The sequence below is a fragment of the Dermacentor albipictus genome, chromosome 9 (assembly GCF_038994185.2).
Source record: "Dermacentor albipictus isolate Rhodes 1998 colony chromosome 9, USDA_Dalb.pri_finalv2, whole genome shotgun sequence".
NCBI classification, from domain to species: Eukaryota; Metazoa; Arthropoda; class Arachnida; order Ixodida; family Ixodidae; genus Dermacentor; species Dermacentor albipictus.
Genome location: NC_091829.1, coordinates 6340228 through 6359270, shown reverse-complemented (window position 1 = coordinate 6359270; position 19043 = coordinate 6340228). Strand labels below are relative to the sequence as shown.

Genomic DNA, 19043 nt, shown 5'->3' with positions numbered 1-19043 from the left:
CGGCGAGTGAAGTGCCCGGATGGACCGACGAGGAAGAAATGCGGTGAAGTGGAACTTCCGGCATCGAAAGGACTGCACAGCCAAGCCTAAGGTGATGGCAGGCCGCACCGTTTCCTTAGCATTTACCACACCGGCGTTGAAACGTGATTAAGATGCGCCGAAGTTCGGCTGCTCCTCGGTGTTCGACGAATGCGCAGCGTGAGAGAGGATCTCCGTTATTTAACGCCTCGCTCTCCGTTTCATAGCACCGCCAATACAAGAAGCGCTGGCACCTTGAAATAGCTGTCACACGTCGCTGCTCCCTAGCTCTCTTTTCAGTTCTGGAAACGAGAAAGACAATACGACAAGTAAACATATCCGCAGTAGAGATAAGTAAGAGGCGATTGGAAGATCGGTCGAAGAAAAGTAGGGAAACGGCAAAAAACGGGGGCTTGCAAAAATAGTTCAGAAAATTTGGTGATTTGTCATGTCTCTTCTTTTTTCCTTTCTTTTTCTTTTTTTTAAACATAGGTAGCACATTAGGCAATACAATAACAAGAGCCCCGTTCAAAGGGGACGCCCATAGCATCCATCCATCCGCATAACCAAAATTTTCTATGTGGCATGGTGAGAGGCCCTTAAGGGCGCTTTCATTTGGTTCCAATGCATAGGCACAAAGCAACATCGGAGAGTTTGTTTGTGTGTGTGTGCGCGCGCGTTTGAGCGCTGCAGTCAATAATAGTGAATGGAAAGGGGTAAACCAAAAGCACCTATATATATGCACAGTTAATTAAGGGAATCTTTACAATTCATGAATATTCAGCGAAATTGAGAACACTCGCCACATTGCTGTTTGGCACTGATATTAACCGCGATAGCGCGGTGAGAACACGTAGGCGTAATAAAGGAACATTATTGTGCGGTCCGTACAATAATCGCGGCAGTTGCACTTGAAGCGAAAATCCGAAACTAGCCTTTACCAAAACAATTACAAAGAATCTGCGCACACACACACACACTCGCCTCGAACGACAGTGTAAATACACAAGCGCTTTGATCACACTAATGCCCTTCTAGAGCCTCTTAGGCGCCCGTCCCTACGCCGAGAATCAGCGTCTCTTGGCGTCCTCAGCGTATCCTAGCGAACAAGCACAGCGAAGGAGCACAGAGCAAACCAAGAGCGCAGCGGGGAATGAAAGACGACGACAGCGAAGAAAGCAGGAGGAGGAAAGCAAAGGAGGAGGGTGCAGCGGTGTCATGAGGCTTAAAGCGGAGGAGAGTATGGCGAAAGCGTGAGAAGAAAAGCGTAGTGCCGCGCAAGGCGGGCTCTGCAGCGACGATGGCTAAGAGATGGCGCCAGAGTAGTGCGCGTCGTCTGCTCACGGATAGTGCCACCGATTTCATATATGGAAACAAAGCGCTGCATGAGCGGAGGTCTGTCTGCGGCGGCTGCTGTGAATCGAGCCCACGCGTCACCCTCGCGCTGCCTCACGCGATCCCCTGATTGGCGAGGCAGACGCGCCACCCTTCGCTCCGTTTTCAACGTGCACACAAGACATATTGTCCGCGGTTTAAACTGCATGAGAAATCATGATCGTGTAATGACGCGACGATTACATGCCGTCATTCCCCGTCCCTCTGCGTCAGTGATGAGAGCGACGCTCCGCCTTCGTTATCAGCGAGTTCATCAGCCGCAAACGGTGGATGGTAAGAGTGTTACAGAACCGAGAGGAAGGGTTCGAATCGAATTCTGGGGATTTACGCGCCAAAATCAGGATTCCATTATGAGGCACGCCATAGTGGAGGACTCCGGATTAATTCTGGCCACCAGGGGATCTTTAACGTGTCCCCAACGCAAGGGACCACGGACGTTTTTGCATTTTGCCGCCATCGAAATGCGACGGCAGCCCCGGGGATTGATCCCGCGACCTCGTGCTTAGCAAGGAAGGAATCGCTACATGATACCGACCCCTAACGCAGACGCGAAATGCAGCGACACGCGTCACGTTTAACGCACTGCCTTCGAGCGAGAAGAAACAAGGTAGCTGAAGAGCTCTATATCTTTATTAACAAATGACCACATGATATCAACAGACAATGAAGCTAAGGAAAGCCTTGGAGGCAGTGTACCGGGCCGACGGCATCAGCAACCTAGGCTGCATTGCACGTAACGGTTGAGACGGAGATCGAATGAGCCAGTCGCCTCGGCCGCAGATGTGGGTAACGTGTACTTTAGTTATAATAATAATGTTTATTTACCATCAATGCCAAGAGAGAGAGAGAGAGGATGCATGGAAGGGCCTGCAGGTTAACCAGAGGTAGTTCCGGTTGGCTACTCTACACGGGGTGAAGGCGTAGCGGTAAAAAAAGAGATAGAGAGAGAGAGAGAGAGAAAGAGACCAAAAATAACAATGGAGGGGATGGGGATAACAGCGACAATCCGCTTGGCGGAGTTCCCATTTCCATAACAAAGGCAGCAGCAGTGGGGCATACAGTGCAGAACCCGTCGGAGCACATACATAATAATGCCAATTTCGCAGCTGAACCAACGAAGAAAAAAAGAAAAGAAAGAAAAATAAACGCGCAACAGACGCATTTGTGGAAAGGAAAAGAAATAGAAGAAAATATATGCACATACATATTTATGCATACATGAACACCATATATTTTGACATTATACATCAGAAAAAGAACATTTCTGGATCCGTGCAAATATACACAGTGAAGCTGACGCGCGTATGAAGCGATTTATTGAGGCTCCGGCCGGGGTCCGGTCACACGAAGGCTGGATTCCGGCCGGAACGTCAATAAATTGCTTCACACGCGCGTCAACGTCACTGTGCAACTTCACTGTGTATATATATATATATATATATATGTGTGTGTGTGTGTGTGTGTGTGTGTGTGTGTGTGTGTGTGTGTGTGTGTGTGTGTGTGTGTGTGTGTGTGTGTGTGTGTGTGTGCAACCATAGTAACGCAGAACATTTATTCGCATAAAAGAAAAGCAAAAATCACCTGAAATAGGAGGAGAAAGTCGGCGAGTGGGAGTGCTTATTGCTGCTGATTCTATCATTATTATTTCTTACGAAAAATTTCGTACGTCCGACTTATTAATGCCACTCTAATGAGGAAGGAGCGCCAGCTTTGGGCCGCGTCCGAAGCTCCGCTAGCTTTCTGCTCAAAAAGAAGCGCGCCACTCGTGCCGCAGGCAAGATGGTGGCGCCATGCCTCGGCTCTTGACGCAACTACAAGGGGGCGCGTCCACGGAGGCGTGGTGGAAAAAGGGTTCCGGGAGCGGCGGCGTCTGGGCGCAGATGTGGAAAACGGTTCACCGTGAGCCCTCTAACTAACGTGATCTTCCAAGGTTAAGCAGTGCACTGGCAAAGAGAGTGTTCTGCAGGGATGGCGCGATTCGACGTTGGCTCTTGTCAGTGATCGGCGAGCAACTGAGCACGCAATGGCGACCGCATGACTTCTCATTAAGTATTCCTCCTAATGAGCTTCTACAAGACTGGCCACTGACGACATGCAGTCCAGTGTATCTTGTTACAGCATTGGGGAAAAGGTGATACTAGCGCTAAGTTGAGCAGAAGCACGAAAACTTACCTTTGTCTTTCTTACGGCCCCGGTTCTTGAATATATTCATGGTGAATGTTGGGTGGGGAGAGGCGCGGGCCTGCACGAAAAGAAAGAAAGAAAGATCAATCAATCAATCAATCAATCAATCAATCAATCAATCAATCAATTTAAACGTACTCGTTGCTTTCGGTACATCTGGCGGGAAAGCACTACCATATAACAGCATGTGTCGCCAACGCACTATCAGGTGACAATTACGTCACAAACATCGAACTTAGCGCCATCTCGATTGAGCGACATTCTAGCGAAACTCTGAGCTTGCAGGAGCGAGTCGAGTATGCACAGTCATGGACTACCCCTTTGGACTTCCTTAGGTTCTGGCCAATGTATGTTGTTCTTTGCGGCTATCCACTTCGCATCCACGCTGGTGCAGCTCTGCATTAATTATGCGCAATTAAGTGAGGCTATAATGGCGACAAGGGACACGAAAAAAGTCTGCCGAATACATAGCATGTCGGCAAGTACGGGACTCATCACGTCCGATATGCCTACCTTCATTGCCAAGTCGGGAAAAAAAGAAAAGAAGGTGTCAGGGTCATTACGTTCGGAGCGTATAGTTCAGTAGTCGCGAGGGGAACTTGGCCCTCATATCGTCACGCTGAGAAGAGACGCCCGCACGCACGATCGAGACACGGGATATCGCTGCAATACGAGCATCACCGATGCAGGCGTCGAAAATTCACAAAAAGAAGAATCCTCGGCGGCCGTATTAAGTGACATCTCTCGTAAAACCGCATGCAAGCTATTTTTGACGGCGGAAGCTAAGGCAGCGGCGCAATCACCCGCCGAGCAGCGTTCCCGTGCACATCGGGCAAAACCAATGCCACTTAAAAAAACTCGTTCCATGGAGCTGTTGGCGAAATTGGCGCGACGCTTCAACAGCGGCAGCATTGACGAGCTTTTCCCTCCCGGGTAGCTTTTGTATGAGGTAACGCAATTATTATCCATGATTGACAGTGTTCACAAAGGAGAAGGAAGAGATGATGATTATGGCGTTTAAGGAGAGATAGGGCGAAAGCAGGAAGGTTATGTATCCATTTTGCTAACCTGCATGAGGGTGGGGGAAAGGGGTTTATGTAGACGGGAAAAAGGGAGAGAGAGAGAAAATAAAGGGGTGTAGCTTAGCAAAGTGGGCTAGTTGAATATGCTGTCAAATTCTGTGGCGCAAATGTAAGCGCAATAAAGAAGAGACGGGCACAAAACACGCCAACTCGTAATTAATTTTATTTTGTGAGAAAGGTGCGCATGTATTGACTGTCTGGATGCGCAGATGCAAGGAGAGCAAAATAAATAAATAAAAATAAATGAAAACACACAACCAAACTCACTATAACACAGCCATATCAAGAAAACGAAACGAAGCTTTTTGTAGAGTGCGACAGAAAAAACTCTGATGCATATATAGGTCACCGCTCTTCTTGATATAATATGACTTTTTGTTCCCTCTACAGGGAAACGATTCTCATTTCGTCTTGAGGGAGCGGCATCATCTACTTCAGCAGAGCTATATGGCATTAAGGAGGCCCTTGTGTAAGGAGGCCCTTCGACAGCAGCCGCCACGGACATTGGTGACTCTCATGGATTCAAGAGCAGCCATACAAAGTACGTGGAACAGGCAGAAGCGTTTCAATAACCAACCTGCAGGATTTGACATTGCTTACCTTTACCACAAGGCTAAGATTGCTGGGCATTGCATCAAGTTTCAGTGGATATCTGGCCATGCCGGTATTTCGGAAATCTAAGCGGATGAAGCTGCCCGAAAGGGGACTCCAATACCACAATTTCAAAAGAACATTTTTTACCAAAGCCGATGCTTCAAACAAGGCAAAAAAAAACGCCTATCAAGAAAAAGACCACATCTGGAATCCGCCGATGCATCAAAATAACTTCCTGCGTTATAATGACCCAGAAATGAGACCGAAAATTCCACGGCCACTTCCTCAACACTTAGAGAGATTGTGCTATCGTCTTCGACTGAACGTGACATACACGAAAAATTATGTGCACCGCACAGGGCTTACCACTAACCCCTACAGTGATAACTGTGGCAACTTAGAGACTATGGAGCACATATTACTAGAATCCCCCGCGTACCGCGACGAGAGACAATTTTTCTGAGCAACAAATGGACATGATTTGCCACGATGCGTTAACATTACCCAGCATCTTAGGTCCAATGCCCGCCCCTTCAAATGAGCGGCGGGTTTTGGGTTTATTGTTCAAATACCTGTCAGAAATCGGTCTAATAAGAAAGCTTTAAAGATTGAACATTTCATATACAAGATCCTAAATTTACCCGCCATGTCCCCTGTAAATATTAGTATCAGGTCCACTTGCGCATTTCATATTTATTTTTATTCTCTTTTTCTCCCACTCTCCTCAGGAATATTTTAATCCCACTCCCCATCCCTTGTTAGACACGGGACCTTTTCCTGAGCCTCCTTCGAGTTCACCAGACCACATCGAATCGTGTCACAGCGAATTAAGGAGCGCAGAAGCACATCTACCCCGTTCCCGAGGCGCGGGAGCCTCGTGTATAGTGTAAGTAGTGTATTGTATTTGTATTTGTGTAGTGTATTTATGTGTACACTCCCAGGGTTCTACTAGTACACATAAATACCCAAGAAAGTGGATGGGGAAACGCCGCCGCGGTAGCTAAATTGGTAGAGTATCGCACGCGACATGCGAAGGTTGTGGGTTCGGTTCCCACCTGCGGCAAGTTGTTTTTTCATCCACTTTAATTTCCATTAATTTATCATTACTTGATTTCATTTATTAAGCACATGCAATTTCCCCTATGTTGTACTTGGTGTCTGTGTTTGTTGGCTTCTCATTATATATATATATATATATATATATATATATATATATATATATATATATATATATATATATATATATATATATATATATGTGTGTGTGTGTGTGTGTGTGTGTGTGTGTGTGTGTGTGTGTGTGTGTGTGTGTGTGTGTGTGTGTGTGTGTGTGTGTGTGTGTGTGTGTGTGTGTGTGTGTGTTCATCGGCTTATACAGCTAGTTAACCCAAGCTGGTAAGCCGCTCCAAGACGGGCGGTTCCAAAAGACATGAGCGCCGAATCTGCGAGTAATCAAAGAGTGAGGCTCAAGTACGGCTTCGAGCACCCGCGAAGCACGTCCTCGCCGGCAGGGAGCGACAGCTTGACCTCGACAGTTGCGAACACGCGCCACGTTTTGAAAACAATCTCTGTTGTCGCGTTTAAAGGCGCGGATATAAGCCCGTCAGGGCAAACTGGAATCGCATCATGGACGTGACTCGAAGACAGAAGGCGGGAGAGTCCGCCTGGCGAAACTGGAGCAATGAGCAGCGGTAGCGACGGAAAGTAGACAAGTGCTCACCAGCGACAGCTGGTGTGGCGAGCCCGGAAGGCAGCAAAAGTCGCAGTAATCCTTCCACCCCCGTTCCTCGGCACACGCCTAAACACGGAAACAAAAGCTTGACTGTGTTTTATTACATTTTTTTTCTTTCCGAACAAAGTTCTCCTGAGGTGGGCCATTTGACTGGGGCCACGAGCACAGATCAGCGTTCTGTCTCTCCCCGCATTGGTGTTCGTCCTTGTGTCCATAAGTGCGCCACCTCCCGTCCCTCTTCATGGGTCACACCTGTATTTTCCAACTTGGCGCGATCATACGGGCGTTATCTAATAGGTGGCTCAAAATTTTGCACACGGATAACATGGTGGGACCCGACATCTTCTATAGCGATCCAAACCTTTGCGTATTTCCAGGCCCAATGCGACGTTTTCCATTAACCCGGAGTGCACAATAAACGTAACACGACAAACGAACTCGAGCGAAGGCTGTTCCTCGGAGCGCGCTTCAGCAGTTGTCTCACTGCACGTCGAACGAGAGACGGGTGAACAAACGCGCACGACTCAGCCCCGCAGCAGCCGACGGAGCCCGTTTGTCCAGCAGCCCGCGGTGTATCTTCGCGTGGACGCAGCGGTGCGCGGAACAAAGGCGAAGATAAACAGAGAACGTCGTCAGCTCACAGACAAAGGGGACGCGAGCTCCGGCGACGGGCAACGCGAGACGGTCCTCCCTCCCTCGGAGACTCCAAGGTCGGTCCGCTCTCTCGCCTCTCACGACGGCGTTCGGCGAGAGTTCCGACGCCGGACGGGCAGCAACAGCGGAGGCCGCGAACGTTGCGAACGCAGAGCGAAGCGGACACGATGTAGCACTAGACGACCATGTGAATGCTCCAGCACGGCGCAGACGTCAGGCGGCGAGTTTAGCCTCGCGCCCAATCCTACTCGGTATATACGCTTCCATGGTATGCAAGGCGCCCTTTAGGGGGGTATATCATAGAGCGAATCCGACGCCTGGCTGGCTGCTCCTTTGTCACCTCAGATTACTAAACGCCATCCCTCGTCTCTACGGAAACGTAAGCGCGAAGTCCGCTTAATAAGAACTGCCTAAGGTCGCTGCAGACTCAATAAATAAATAAATCAAATGCAGGCTGAAACTGCGTCGGTTATTTCTTGAGATGCCGGGTGTAACGAAACAGCGTCACGAACTCGTATAAACCGGCACGAAAAAAAAAGAAGAAAAAAAGGTGTAAACGTTTTGGCTGCGACATATGATCGTGCCGTTTACATATTAATTGCAAGAGTGTTTATAGCTGAGCTTTTTCGCATACATTTTGTAGAATACTTAAGAAGAGCGCGATAAGACGGGGCAATAAGATAAGCGAGCACGAGTGCGACACGATACAAACTGCTTTCGCGTTGTCTAATGTCCCGTCTTTTTGTGCTGTTCCCAAGTATTCCAAACAGTATTCCCAAGTACTCTGAAAAGCTTCGCTTTTTACAGCGAAGCCGTTTATGGCTAGGTTCTGGCGATCTCGTCTTCGTGGACATAGACCAATAATTTTTCATACGTGGGCCGATCCCGAAGATAGTGCAAAGCCGGGCCGACCCTTCGGCGGAGGTAAAGCAGACGTTAAGCACTTCCCATACGTGGGCCGATCCAGAAGCTAGTTCAATACCGGGCCGACCCGCGGCGGATGTGCAGTTCGCCATTAAGGGGCCCACATTCACAGCTTCGCTGGTTATCCTTTGTCCCGACACCAACTATATGGGCACTCCAGGCGCATTTGCACCGTCACCGTGACGTTCTGTTTAAAGTACAGCATTGCGGCCGCGTGCCGTATGCGAGTGAAAGCGTGCGACGGTGCAGCGAGCATGGTGGCTCGATCCCACGTGCGCAAGCGAGGAAGCGCGCCGTGTTCCATCGCGCGCAAGGCATCGCGCGGGCGTTCTACTCCGGCGGCGCGGCCGTGTGTGGCGCGGCCGCGCAGGCCCTATAGCGAATGCGACCAGCGATGGGGACAGAGTGCGCCAAGTGCTGATAGCTTCGTGTGCGCTGTGTTCTCGCCGCTTAGTTGGCGCTGAAGCGCGAGGGAAGCGCTGCCGCTGCCGCGCTTTCTCACGCCAGCGTTTTTCAGAGCGAGTTTCTGCGGTGATCGAGTGAGATGGGTTCATGTTTGCTTGTATGCGCGTGACACCAGGCTTGTTCGTTTAGTTAGTATGCCTATGTTTACAAGTTCATACGGTCTACAACACTACTATCCTTACTTCGTGCAGGCGTCTAATAATTTGCTATCGCAATAAATGCTTCGCCTTTAGGGCGAAACTACAACTTTTTTGGGGGTAGAGAAAGGAAAAGGATAATATACACGGAACATTTTTAACGCACCATGGTTAAACACAGCCTACCGAAATACCACCAGCATTGACACTCCCGTCCTTCTGTAAGCCATAGTAATTGATAGTAATAGTAATTGACAACAGTCCACCAGCCTAAGATATATATAGGGAAGGTACTTTTAACACGGTACACTTGTATAGGCGGTGTTAGATATGGCGCCGTTTCCTGAGGCTACTTCGAGTTCCCCAAACCACTTCGAATCGCAGCACAGCTAATTGAGGAATGCAGAAGCAGGAAAGCACATTCCAGAGGAGCACCAGACAAGTGCAAACAAGTTTGCGGCCCCCAGGTCGTGCGCCGCCGGGATTAGAAGGGGCTGTCGGACAATAGAGCTCAATCATCACCCCTCTTCGCCTTTGAAGAAGGCATTTGCCACCACTGCGGAGCCGAGCCACCGGGAGCAGGTGGGCCCTTGTATAATGGAGCATGAGCGCCCCCCTCCTTCTCCACCTTAGAAGAAGTGGATGGCGGTTCTGCGAGGCAAGAGCGCAGGAGGATCAGGTGATCAAGAGAGGAGGACCAGGCGCCGACTCTCTTCGCCGGGTATGACACCATCGCACGGGCGCCTACCATTGGCTGAAAGTGGCGTCATTGGAGCGGACTCTCCTATTGGTCAAACATGACGTGACTTACAGTGCTCGAAGGGTTTATAAGAAGCCTTCCAGAGAGACCAGGACATTCCCTGATTCCCTGATTCACCTCTCTCGAACTTCTTGCCGCGGGCCGCAGCGTCCGAGTTGCTGCTGGCCCGTAATGACTGTACGAATGTTACTTGTCTCTCACCTCCTTGTAAATAATGTAGAATAAATTCCTCCCAAGTTTGGTTTTCATCCCGGAGTCCGTCCTTCAACCCCTACAGCGGCTACTCGTGTATTCATAAGCGGGTTGCACTGTCTGCGGAAAAACGGTTTGTTTTGCCCGAAGCTACGCATGTGTGGTCTCAGAACAAAGCCTCAGTTCATTGCGAGTTCAGTGCTGTCCTTATATTATTCTCTGCTTTGCGAATCCTTTATTGGCGTTGTTGTTCGAGTTGAAAGTGTACCAACTCGTACAGTTTTCAATCTATCTTTGAATAAGTTGCTTCTGCTCTCAAAATACACCCCCGTTTGTTGTTGTTGTTGTTAGCCTTTGCCTTTTCTAGCGTAAATGCGCATCCGATCCACCGTTAATATGCGCAAAAAGGAGAGGCACAGCCCTTACACATTCCCCTCCATCTCCGCACTTTCATTCTTGTTTTTTCTATACACTTAAATACTCCCAGCGGCGCATCCTGCAATGAGCGCCTAATTCTTTTTGTCACTATCTGTTTACCTCTCATTTTGTGTGTGGCGCGCGTCGCATCATGCTGGCAGCTCCCTCACACGCCAGCACGATCTCTCCGACGGTAACGCGACGGTGCGCATTCCCTCGGCGCCCAGGTTCAACTATAGAGCTGCCCAGCAGCAGGACGAGCCGAATGTCGGCCATCGGCAAAAACACACCGTACGAGATATTCACGAATCACGTGACCCGAAACAACAACGGACAGGAGAAGCGAGCCTTCAAAACGGGCCGTAAATCGTGCGCACAACGTCTGCCGCCAGCTGTAACTAAGCTGGCGCGCAGAAAATAGCAACGCCAAACGACATTGGACTCGACGAGGCTTCTGCCACCTGCGTCCATTGCTGAGAAACATCCGCTCTGCTGTGAGCGTCGTCTTTGCGTGCGCTATCCTCAGGCCAGAGCACTGCACGGGCCCGGGCGTGAAGCCCCGCGGCTCCGGGCCGGACTCGCTCATTGGAGGACCGAACTCGAGACTTCGAGCACGCGCGAACGTTATGCATTGCACGATACAAGGCATGCAAATAGAAATTCGCCTACGGAAAAATTATTTATACAAAAAATCGCTCCTCAAACCGATTGCCTGTTGCCGCTTTTGCAATTGCACTGTTACAACTCTCCATAATATTAGATTATTTTAGCGCTAATACGAGATGTGTCTCTTACTACTTGTGTGTTTATTTTATGGTGTATGTATGCTTTATGTATGCTGTATGTATGCGTGTTTTATGGAGCAAGGGCCAATCATGGCCAAAGAGCGCCAAGCAATGTTGTAACGCAGTCAGTGATGCAATTAATGACAAATGGCATCGTGGTTGGCTATTACAATGTAACGTGGATGTATAGTGCCTAAAATATTAGGAAAATAAATATTTGCAGAATGTTGAAGATGATTTTCTGTCAAAAAAAAAAAAGAAGGGTCAGAACCAAGCAACATTGCTGGATGAAAAGGAATATTTTGCCGGTAAGCAAGACGGAAGTTTTTTTTCCCCCTTTCAGCTTCCATTTCTCTACACTCCAGAGAGAAATGGAGGAAGGTTAGTGTCTCACCACACATACAGCAAATGGGAGGTTCGCCTCCACCTCCTCCTCCTACCGGTCAACAGATAAGAGTGTGTGCCACACGTATGGACTCTCATAAGGCGGTAGAAGAAGACCTCGATTCGACGTATCTTTGTTATTGGTGGCAAATTTCCTAAATGTGGCTTGATTAAATGCAGTTTATTGGAGGTTTCGATGTCTCACTTCTGTTGCCAATGACTTCTAAGTTTTTATGCAAAAATGGTTTTAGGTCTGCGTCTGGGATACCCGCGGTAGAGTTACCAGCTTTCGTTGCAATGGATGTGACAATTTCATCTGCGAGCATGTTGCCCTCAATGCCTCTGTGCCCAGGCACCCAACGTACTATGACGTGCTGATTCGGTGTATATGCTGTGCACAGGAGCGAATATAGCTCATTGAGTACAGGATTGTTGTTGCCGGAGTGACATTAGAGGTTTTACGACACTAAGAGAGTCTGTGAACTTTTGCAGATTTGTTTTCTTGATATGCTTAACAGCTGTCAGTAAAGCATATGCCTCAGCAGCGAAGGTGCTTGTTTTGTCAGGATTGGGGGCTCAATCCCATCGTCCGTGGTCCTTTGCCAAGATTGGAGTACGGCATGAATTCGAAGGTAGCTGGCCCATGCCGTCGTCCAACTTATTTACGCTGAGATCGTTGATGAAGTGAAGAACTGTTTCTCATCGAGAACGAGGAAAAGGGGTTTATTTACAGAAATTAACTCAGTCTAACATGACTGCTTGAGAAAAAGAGTATCAGTCCAACATGACTGCATGAGAGAAGTGACTCAGTCTAACATGACTGCTCAAGAGAAGTGTCCTCAGCATTCGCACAACCACAGTTTTTATACACTCGATCCGCCGGCCATACGAGGCGGTGACTGTTCGTTTACTCATCACCAACTCGCCGCTGCTCTGCAGATCAGTTTACAGACACAAAGGCACACACATTCCGAGGCCCAAACGACGGCGTTGGAGAGGTGCCGTTCCGGGAAGTATCGGTGCCAATCGTGGGTCGCTCGTTGTTCTGCGTCTGGACGAGCATGAGAAGCACCAAAATACGGCTTCCCCACGGCAGCTTGTCCATGCGTGTCAAATCAGCTCCGCGTTGGGGAACTCCGGAATCATTGTTCACACACCGAACTAGTTCCGTCACAATGTCGATGGGGCTGGAGGAAGGAAGCGGTTTTCACCACAAAGGCCGCTTCTTCGAACGCCTCCCAGCTGCAGCGACGGAGAGGGGGAGGTGCGCGTCGTGTCGCCCTGTCGTAACTGTGTGGCAATCTTGTTTCGCAGCTCGCCATTCTTAACAGTTTCCGGATGCAGGACGTTAGGTTCCGAAAATGAAGGGCCGACGGCTGCATGCGAATCTGAGGCACCTGTGTAAAATTCCTGGCACGAGTACGAGTGAAGTTCAAGAACGTGCATTTGAATGTGTACCTGGGGGCTGTTATTTGTTATTGCAGCAGATGAAGTATCACAGTCAACTAGCTGCCATTGTCACGGCACACACACACACAAACACACGCACACACACACACACACACACACACACACACACACACACACACACACACACACACACACACACAGTTCCAAGCTCGGAACTGGGGAAGTGCCGCCTTAAAGAGTGTCCCTCTGACGCGTAGCGGCAGCAGTTGCACAGTACATGTTGCAGGTCTTCAGGAGCGTTACATTCAAAGCACATTGGCGAGTCCCTGAGTTGAAGTTTGCACTTTATGTAGTTTATGTAGGCCACGTTGAGTCTGATACGGTGTAGGCATGTTTGGTCCTGTCTGTTGAGGCCTCGCGGCGTGTAAAAGTCGCACGATATATCACTTTTGTATAGGGGTCCGTGCTGATAGCTTACCAGCTTGGGTTACCTAGCTGTAGAAGGCGATGAACACATAGACACACACACACATTATATATATATATATATATATATATATATATATATATATATATATATATATATATATATATATATATATATATATATATATATATATATATATATATATATATATATATATATTTACAGGCTGGCCCTGGCCCTGCACACGCGCGCCCTGGCTAAGCCCAGTAATGAAGCCCTGTGCCCGCCCGGCCCTGGGCTTGGTAGTATACGGGCCCAGGCAGGGCCCGTGCAGCGCTCTATTCCACGCTGTTCAAGCGTTAAAAGGAATTGGAGGCGAAGGAGGGGGCACAAATTTATTGTTCCAAAATACACATTTATTTTTTTCCTTTTATTTGGGATTACAATAGAGGACAGGGATACCGCGCAGGGAACTGATTAAACATATCAAACGCGATAAAATTTTCTCCGGTGTTCCGGACAAAGTATTTTTCTCCCTCTTAACTTCAGATTTGGGAAATGCAGGGCGATAATTGTGCGCTTCCTCTTAAGAAACTCAAACCACTCGAGAGAAAACCGCGCGCGCGAGACGAACTGAACGTACCAACGTGGGTCCTAAACGTTTACGGATTCGCGTTTTGTAGACAGTCTTATGGTGTCAGCGTACAACACGGTCAATGTGCCAGTCAAAAATGCGTTTCTAATGGATTCCAGCGCACTGCTCAAAGCAGAGCGCTGTGGCGAGGCTGCAGAACGCAACACGGCCACATTGATGAGTTTGCTGTTTAGCAATAGCGGCGAATACCTTGAATTGGCAACCAATCGGCCGACTTGGCCTTAAACAATGAAAAACATTCAAATACCCACATCTCGCGTATCAGTGGTCTTGCTTGCATTCCTATATTTTCCTGTTGTTTCATTTGTTATTATATTGGTGCAGGCAAAATTCGTAGGGCGCTCTGGAGTTATTCTCCTTTCTTCTTTATTTCGTCGATGTCTGCGGTAAGAAATTGTCGGGAAGCTACATTTCAGAGCACGGGCTAAAGTAAAACACAAGCCCCAAGGACTTTAGTAAGGGGGCACAGCCATGTGCACACATTCCTTCCTCACTGTATCTGGCAGGAAATTGCTTTCGCCTCGCTTCCTGAACGAGAGGCGCTACGGAGGTGTCGCGGTATATCGCCTGCAGAGCACGCGACTTCCAGCCAAACAGTCTTTAAATCACCTAAGGCGCGAGACCTTGAGGATTCATCATCGTAGTCCATCAGCGTTGCTCACAAAACCTACAGGCAGATATCGCGACCACTTCCAGGTTGCTTTTTTGCCTCTCCTGTTTTTCCGTGTCCCACTTACACCCAGTGGAGGGTAGCCAAGCGGGGTCAGTCCTGGTCAGCTTCCACGCCTTTCACTGGTCCGTCGCTCTCTCATACCTGCCATTGCGCGAACTGTGGCAGAACCGCTCGCCGTTTAGTTGACCTCGATAAATGTGTAAGCGGAACTCAGAGGCGTTCTGCAAAGCTACCGCTCTTTCCTGGGCTCATTGAGGACGACACAGCCGCTGTCCCCCACTTGACTCAATATGCGCTGCCTTCGAAGATTGTGCGCAAGGTAAACTTGTAAATAACGGAATACCATAAGGGAATAAACGAACTGAATAGTAAAACAAAAGGTGACCGCACACGCACAGGGAAGGCCGAAGGGTTAAGCGTGCACGACCCCTGCTTCGTCGAGTAGACGGGGTGCACGGCGTGCGCCACACGGCGTGCGCCTTTCTTCAATGAAGTCAGACTCAGCTGCCGCCCGAACAATGCGACGGCAACTATGCGACGCCAATGTGCGAGCGGTAAAACGGTCGGGGCTGGAAATTCAATAGGGCTGCCTTCGCACATGGCCCGAAGGGATGTGACACAAAGCTGCCCGAAAGACAAAAAGCCAAGGCTCTGCAGGAACAGCCGACGACAACGTGCACACAGGGCCATTTGCTTCCTGTAATGCAGCGTTTCGGAACGTTGGAAAAACTGATCTCCTGCGTCTCGGCCGAGTATTCGCGCGCTCGTGTTTAACAAGAATGCTTCTGGGAAGATTCCGGACTTTTGCGCCAGAACCGAATGAAAAGGCGACGAGCGACCGCTGGAGCCCCATTCCGGTGTCGAGTTACGTCACGCTCACACGCGCAACGATAACGCGTAACATGATTGCGCCAAGTAGCTCGTTTTCCAGCTAACTAATTATTCTTATGTTAAATATATTATTATATTAACCAATTATTCCACGCTTCATAATTTCCACATTTAGGCATGGCTGCCAAATCGCGCACGCGCGCGCGTGTGTGTACGGATAAAGCCGGGCCAGTCCTGCGCGATAAACAAAGACAAATACGACAAACCCCCCACGGCACTGTATACGGGTCAGATGACTCGTCATATTGTCACGACTCCGTCACGGCCGCGCTAGTGTCCCGTCACGACAGGGACATGAACGCAGTTAAAGATACCGGCCTATATATCGGTAATAAATAAATAAATAAATAAATAAATAAATAAATAAATAAATAAATAAATAAATAAATAAATAAATAAATAAATAAATAATCAAGTTCTACAAGATGTTTTGTTCCCACTAAAGTTTCGTCCACGGCACACAGTAGGACTGAGTTTCGACTTCGCAAGGACTCAGTCTGCTCGCTAGTTTCGTTGTACCTTCGGGCACCGACTTTCCGCTACACGTTTTCAAGTGGGTGGACAGATTGGGACCGGGGCGACTCGTTGTTCAACGTTGTCATTGGTTAATCCGTGTGTTAACGACGATTACAGTCGAGCAAACCTTTCCTTATCCTCTTCGTACACTTATCGGGAGAGAGAAGCCTCGTTCAATTGGGTAAGCTGCCCCTTATGGCAGTGTGTTTCAGAGTTCACTTATTTCCTCCAGTGGCCAGGAGCGCTCGCGAACAATTAAATTTTGTAATACCTAAGGTTGCCTCGCCTCAACATTTCTGTTGGCACCCTACGTTTGCTGCCCAGCAAACTCGTATGAACATAATATTGATATGAATCGATGAATGAACGTCTCAAAGACACGCATGGACGATCACAGGCGCCACAATGGAAACTCGATTCGCATTAATTTTGGTTCCATAATATTTTCTGTGGGCTGCCAATGGAACTTATAGAGAAATGTGCGCACATTTCCTTTATGTCTGGCAAAATAAATTTTTACAATAGGCGGCTCCCGACCAGTAAAAATATGGGTAGCTGTCAATTCAACACTACACGAATTTAGTGAGTCAAAGTAAAGCCTTTTATGGCTTTACTCTGACTCAACAAGCTCAGCGTTCTTGAAGCACGCTGAGCTTGTTAAAGACAGTTTCGCGCGCTACCTGAAATATAACAAAATTAATTACGCTCAAATAGAGCTGAAACCAGCCTTTGGGTTCACCTAAGGTCAGGAATGTCGTCCTATAACTCAGAAGCGTTGCCAGGAAAAGACTCTTATCACGACCTCGGGGTCCTCTCCGCTGTCGTATATTTATAGGGCAGCTGATGGCGACACTTATGCGACAGTCATGTGTAGAATGTCGCGACCTCGCGCACAACGGGAACCTCTTCTCGTCCGTCGCTGTCTGTAGCGAGAACCATTTGCACGTCTCGCGGTGTTCGCGTTAAAAACCGGCTCTCTCTCTCTCGCGATCCTCGAGTCGATAGCCCTCTGGTTCGATCGCGTGGTCTCGTGCGTTTCGTAACAATGAACGAGAGGACAGGCGCGCGGAGAATGCACGGGGGCGTCGGCGCATCGGCTCGTGTACGAGCAAACAGTGCTTGGACCGCGGTGCGCATGTCGTCGACAGTAAAAGGCGAACATATTCTATTTTATGCGCTGAATGTCTCGTGCTCTCGAATGGGAGCAAGAAGGGCGCACACTCCTTGCCAGGCAACCACTTGCCTTTTGGTCTGCGCCCTAGGCAACTGTACCATACGTTGTCTGAATAAACTCTATGACTTTGAAAATACTTCTTTTGGTGGACACGGTTAGATGAGCGAGTATGAGAAGTGGTCCCGTACAGTTATGTATGAAACGACGCACTTAGGCTGCTGTACTGCGGAAGGAAATGAGCTGTGTGTTTGAACGTGTGTGTCACCCGTTCGGTACGGTGAGCACTGCATCGTTCAGACAGCGTCATCGACAGACGCTAAGTAAGCTCTCCTTTGTATTGGAGTAATCCTGTGAATATTTATTTGTATCCGCTGATAAGCGCTTATCGTAGATGTCACGTTCTTGGATCTTTGTCCATCTAGCTGCGAATAATCCGATCCGTGTTCCACCCCTGTTCTACTGAAAGTACTCTCGCTGGTTTCATCGCAGCTAATTAACTCACACGTCTGTTTTTGAACGCTATTCCTTGCCGATTTTCACGACATATTTTGCCCGCTTGCTCACGTGCGACACGGAGTTCATGTACAAGAACAGACAGGACCGAAGTCCCGTGTTTGCTAAAGTCAGTGATACGCGGTTTCCTTTTAGCAGCACAGGTGCTGTCAGGATGGAGCAAGGACCACAAGGAATGGAAGGTTACAAAGTCACCTGACTTGGCATTCAAATTTTAAAAGCACATCCCTTCGTCAATGAAATTTTCATTAAACATGCAGCACGCAGAAAGTGAATACGATGAGTCATCAAACTGTAGCGAATTTTTCAAATGAATGATCACGAAATACGCAAAAACTGCTCAACCCTACTGAATTGGAGCAATGACCCTATAGCTTCAATGGACCACTGCGAAAGTACGATCAAAAGCGGTGAATGGAAACTGCGCAACTAGGCGTGCAACCATATAAGCTCAAAGGCGAGCTGTGATATAGCCACACACAATTTTCGGAAGGAATATACGAAAGCACTTACAGTAGCTTAGAATATTTTTGCCTCTTTTGAACGCTAAGTTCCTCCTATAATCGAATTTGGCCGAATATGTGCCAACGAGTCAGATAGCTGCGAAGCCATCGCATGCATCACGTGCTATGCCTGCGATGGTTTCGGAAAAGTGCAGCTTGGTTCGTATACCCTCTGCAGCATATGCCACACATTCTGGCAAAGGAACTAAGGCCACATATTACACCCGAATTAGTGAATATTCGTCTCCTTCACAAATACAGGGCGATAAAGGACGTGGGGAGCGAATCAAGATAGAGGAACCCCGACTCGAGCCGGTGACACAATGTCGCAACAGCCACAAGATGACAGTTGCGGTACAGACTTCCCTTGTACAGCAGTTACGTCGAACGTGCAGAAATAAACCGGGTAAAAGAGGATCACGCATGATCGCAGGATCGCACAGCCTCACTACACGGCAAGCAATCTTCCGGAACTTTCAGCTTCCGCACACCTCACATAATTACTAAGGCTACGTAAGGGCGATGCATTTGGACGACGCCAGGATATGTAAGCGAGCC

At 48.5% G+C, this 19043-nt stretch overlaps 1 protein-coding gene across 2 annotated transcripts in view; it reads right to left on the bottom strand.

The window, feature by feature from the left end:
• Pka-C1 (Protein kinase, cAMP-dependent, catalytic subunit 1) overlaps window positions 1–19043 on the bottom strand; it is a 450683-nt gene that overhangs the window by 329779 nt on the left and 101861 nt on the right. For both annotated transcript variants that reach the window (XM_065437227.2, XM_070525333.1), the window contains exon 2: window positions 3586–3655. In XM_065437227.2, coding sequence (XP_065293299.1) covers window positions 3586–3625 — 40 coding nt within the window. In that variant the 5' untranslated portion in view covers window positions 3626–3655. The remainder of the gene's footprint in view (window positions 1–3585; window positions 3656–19043) is intronic.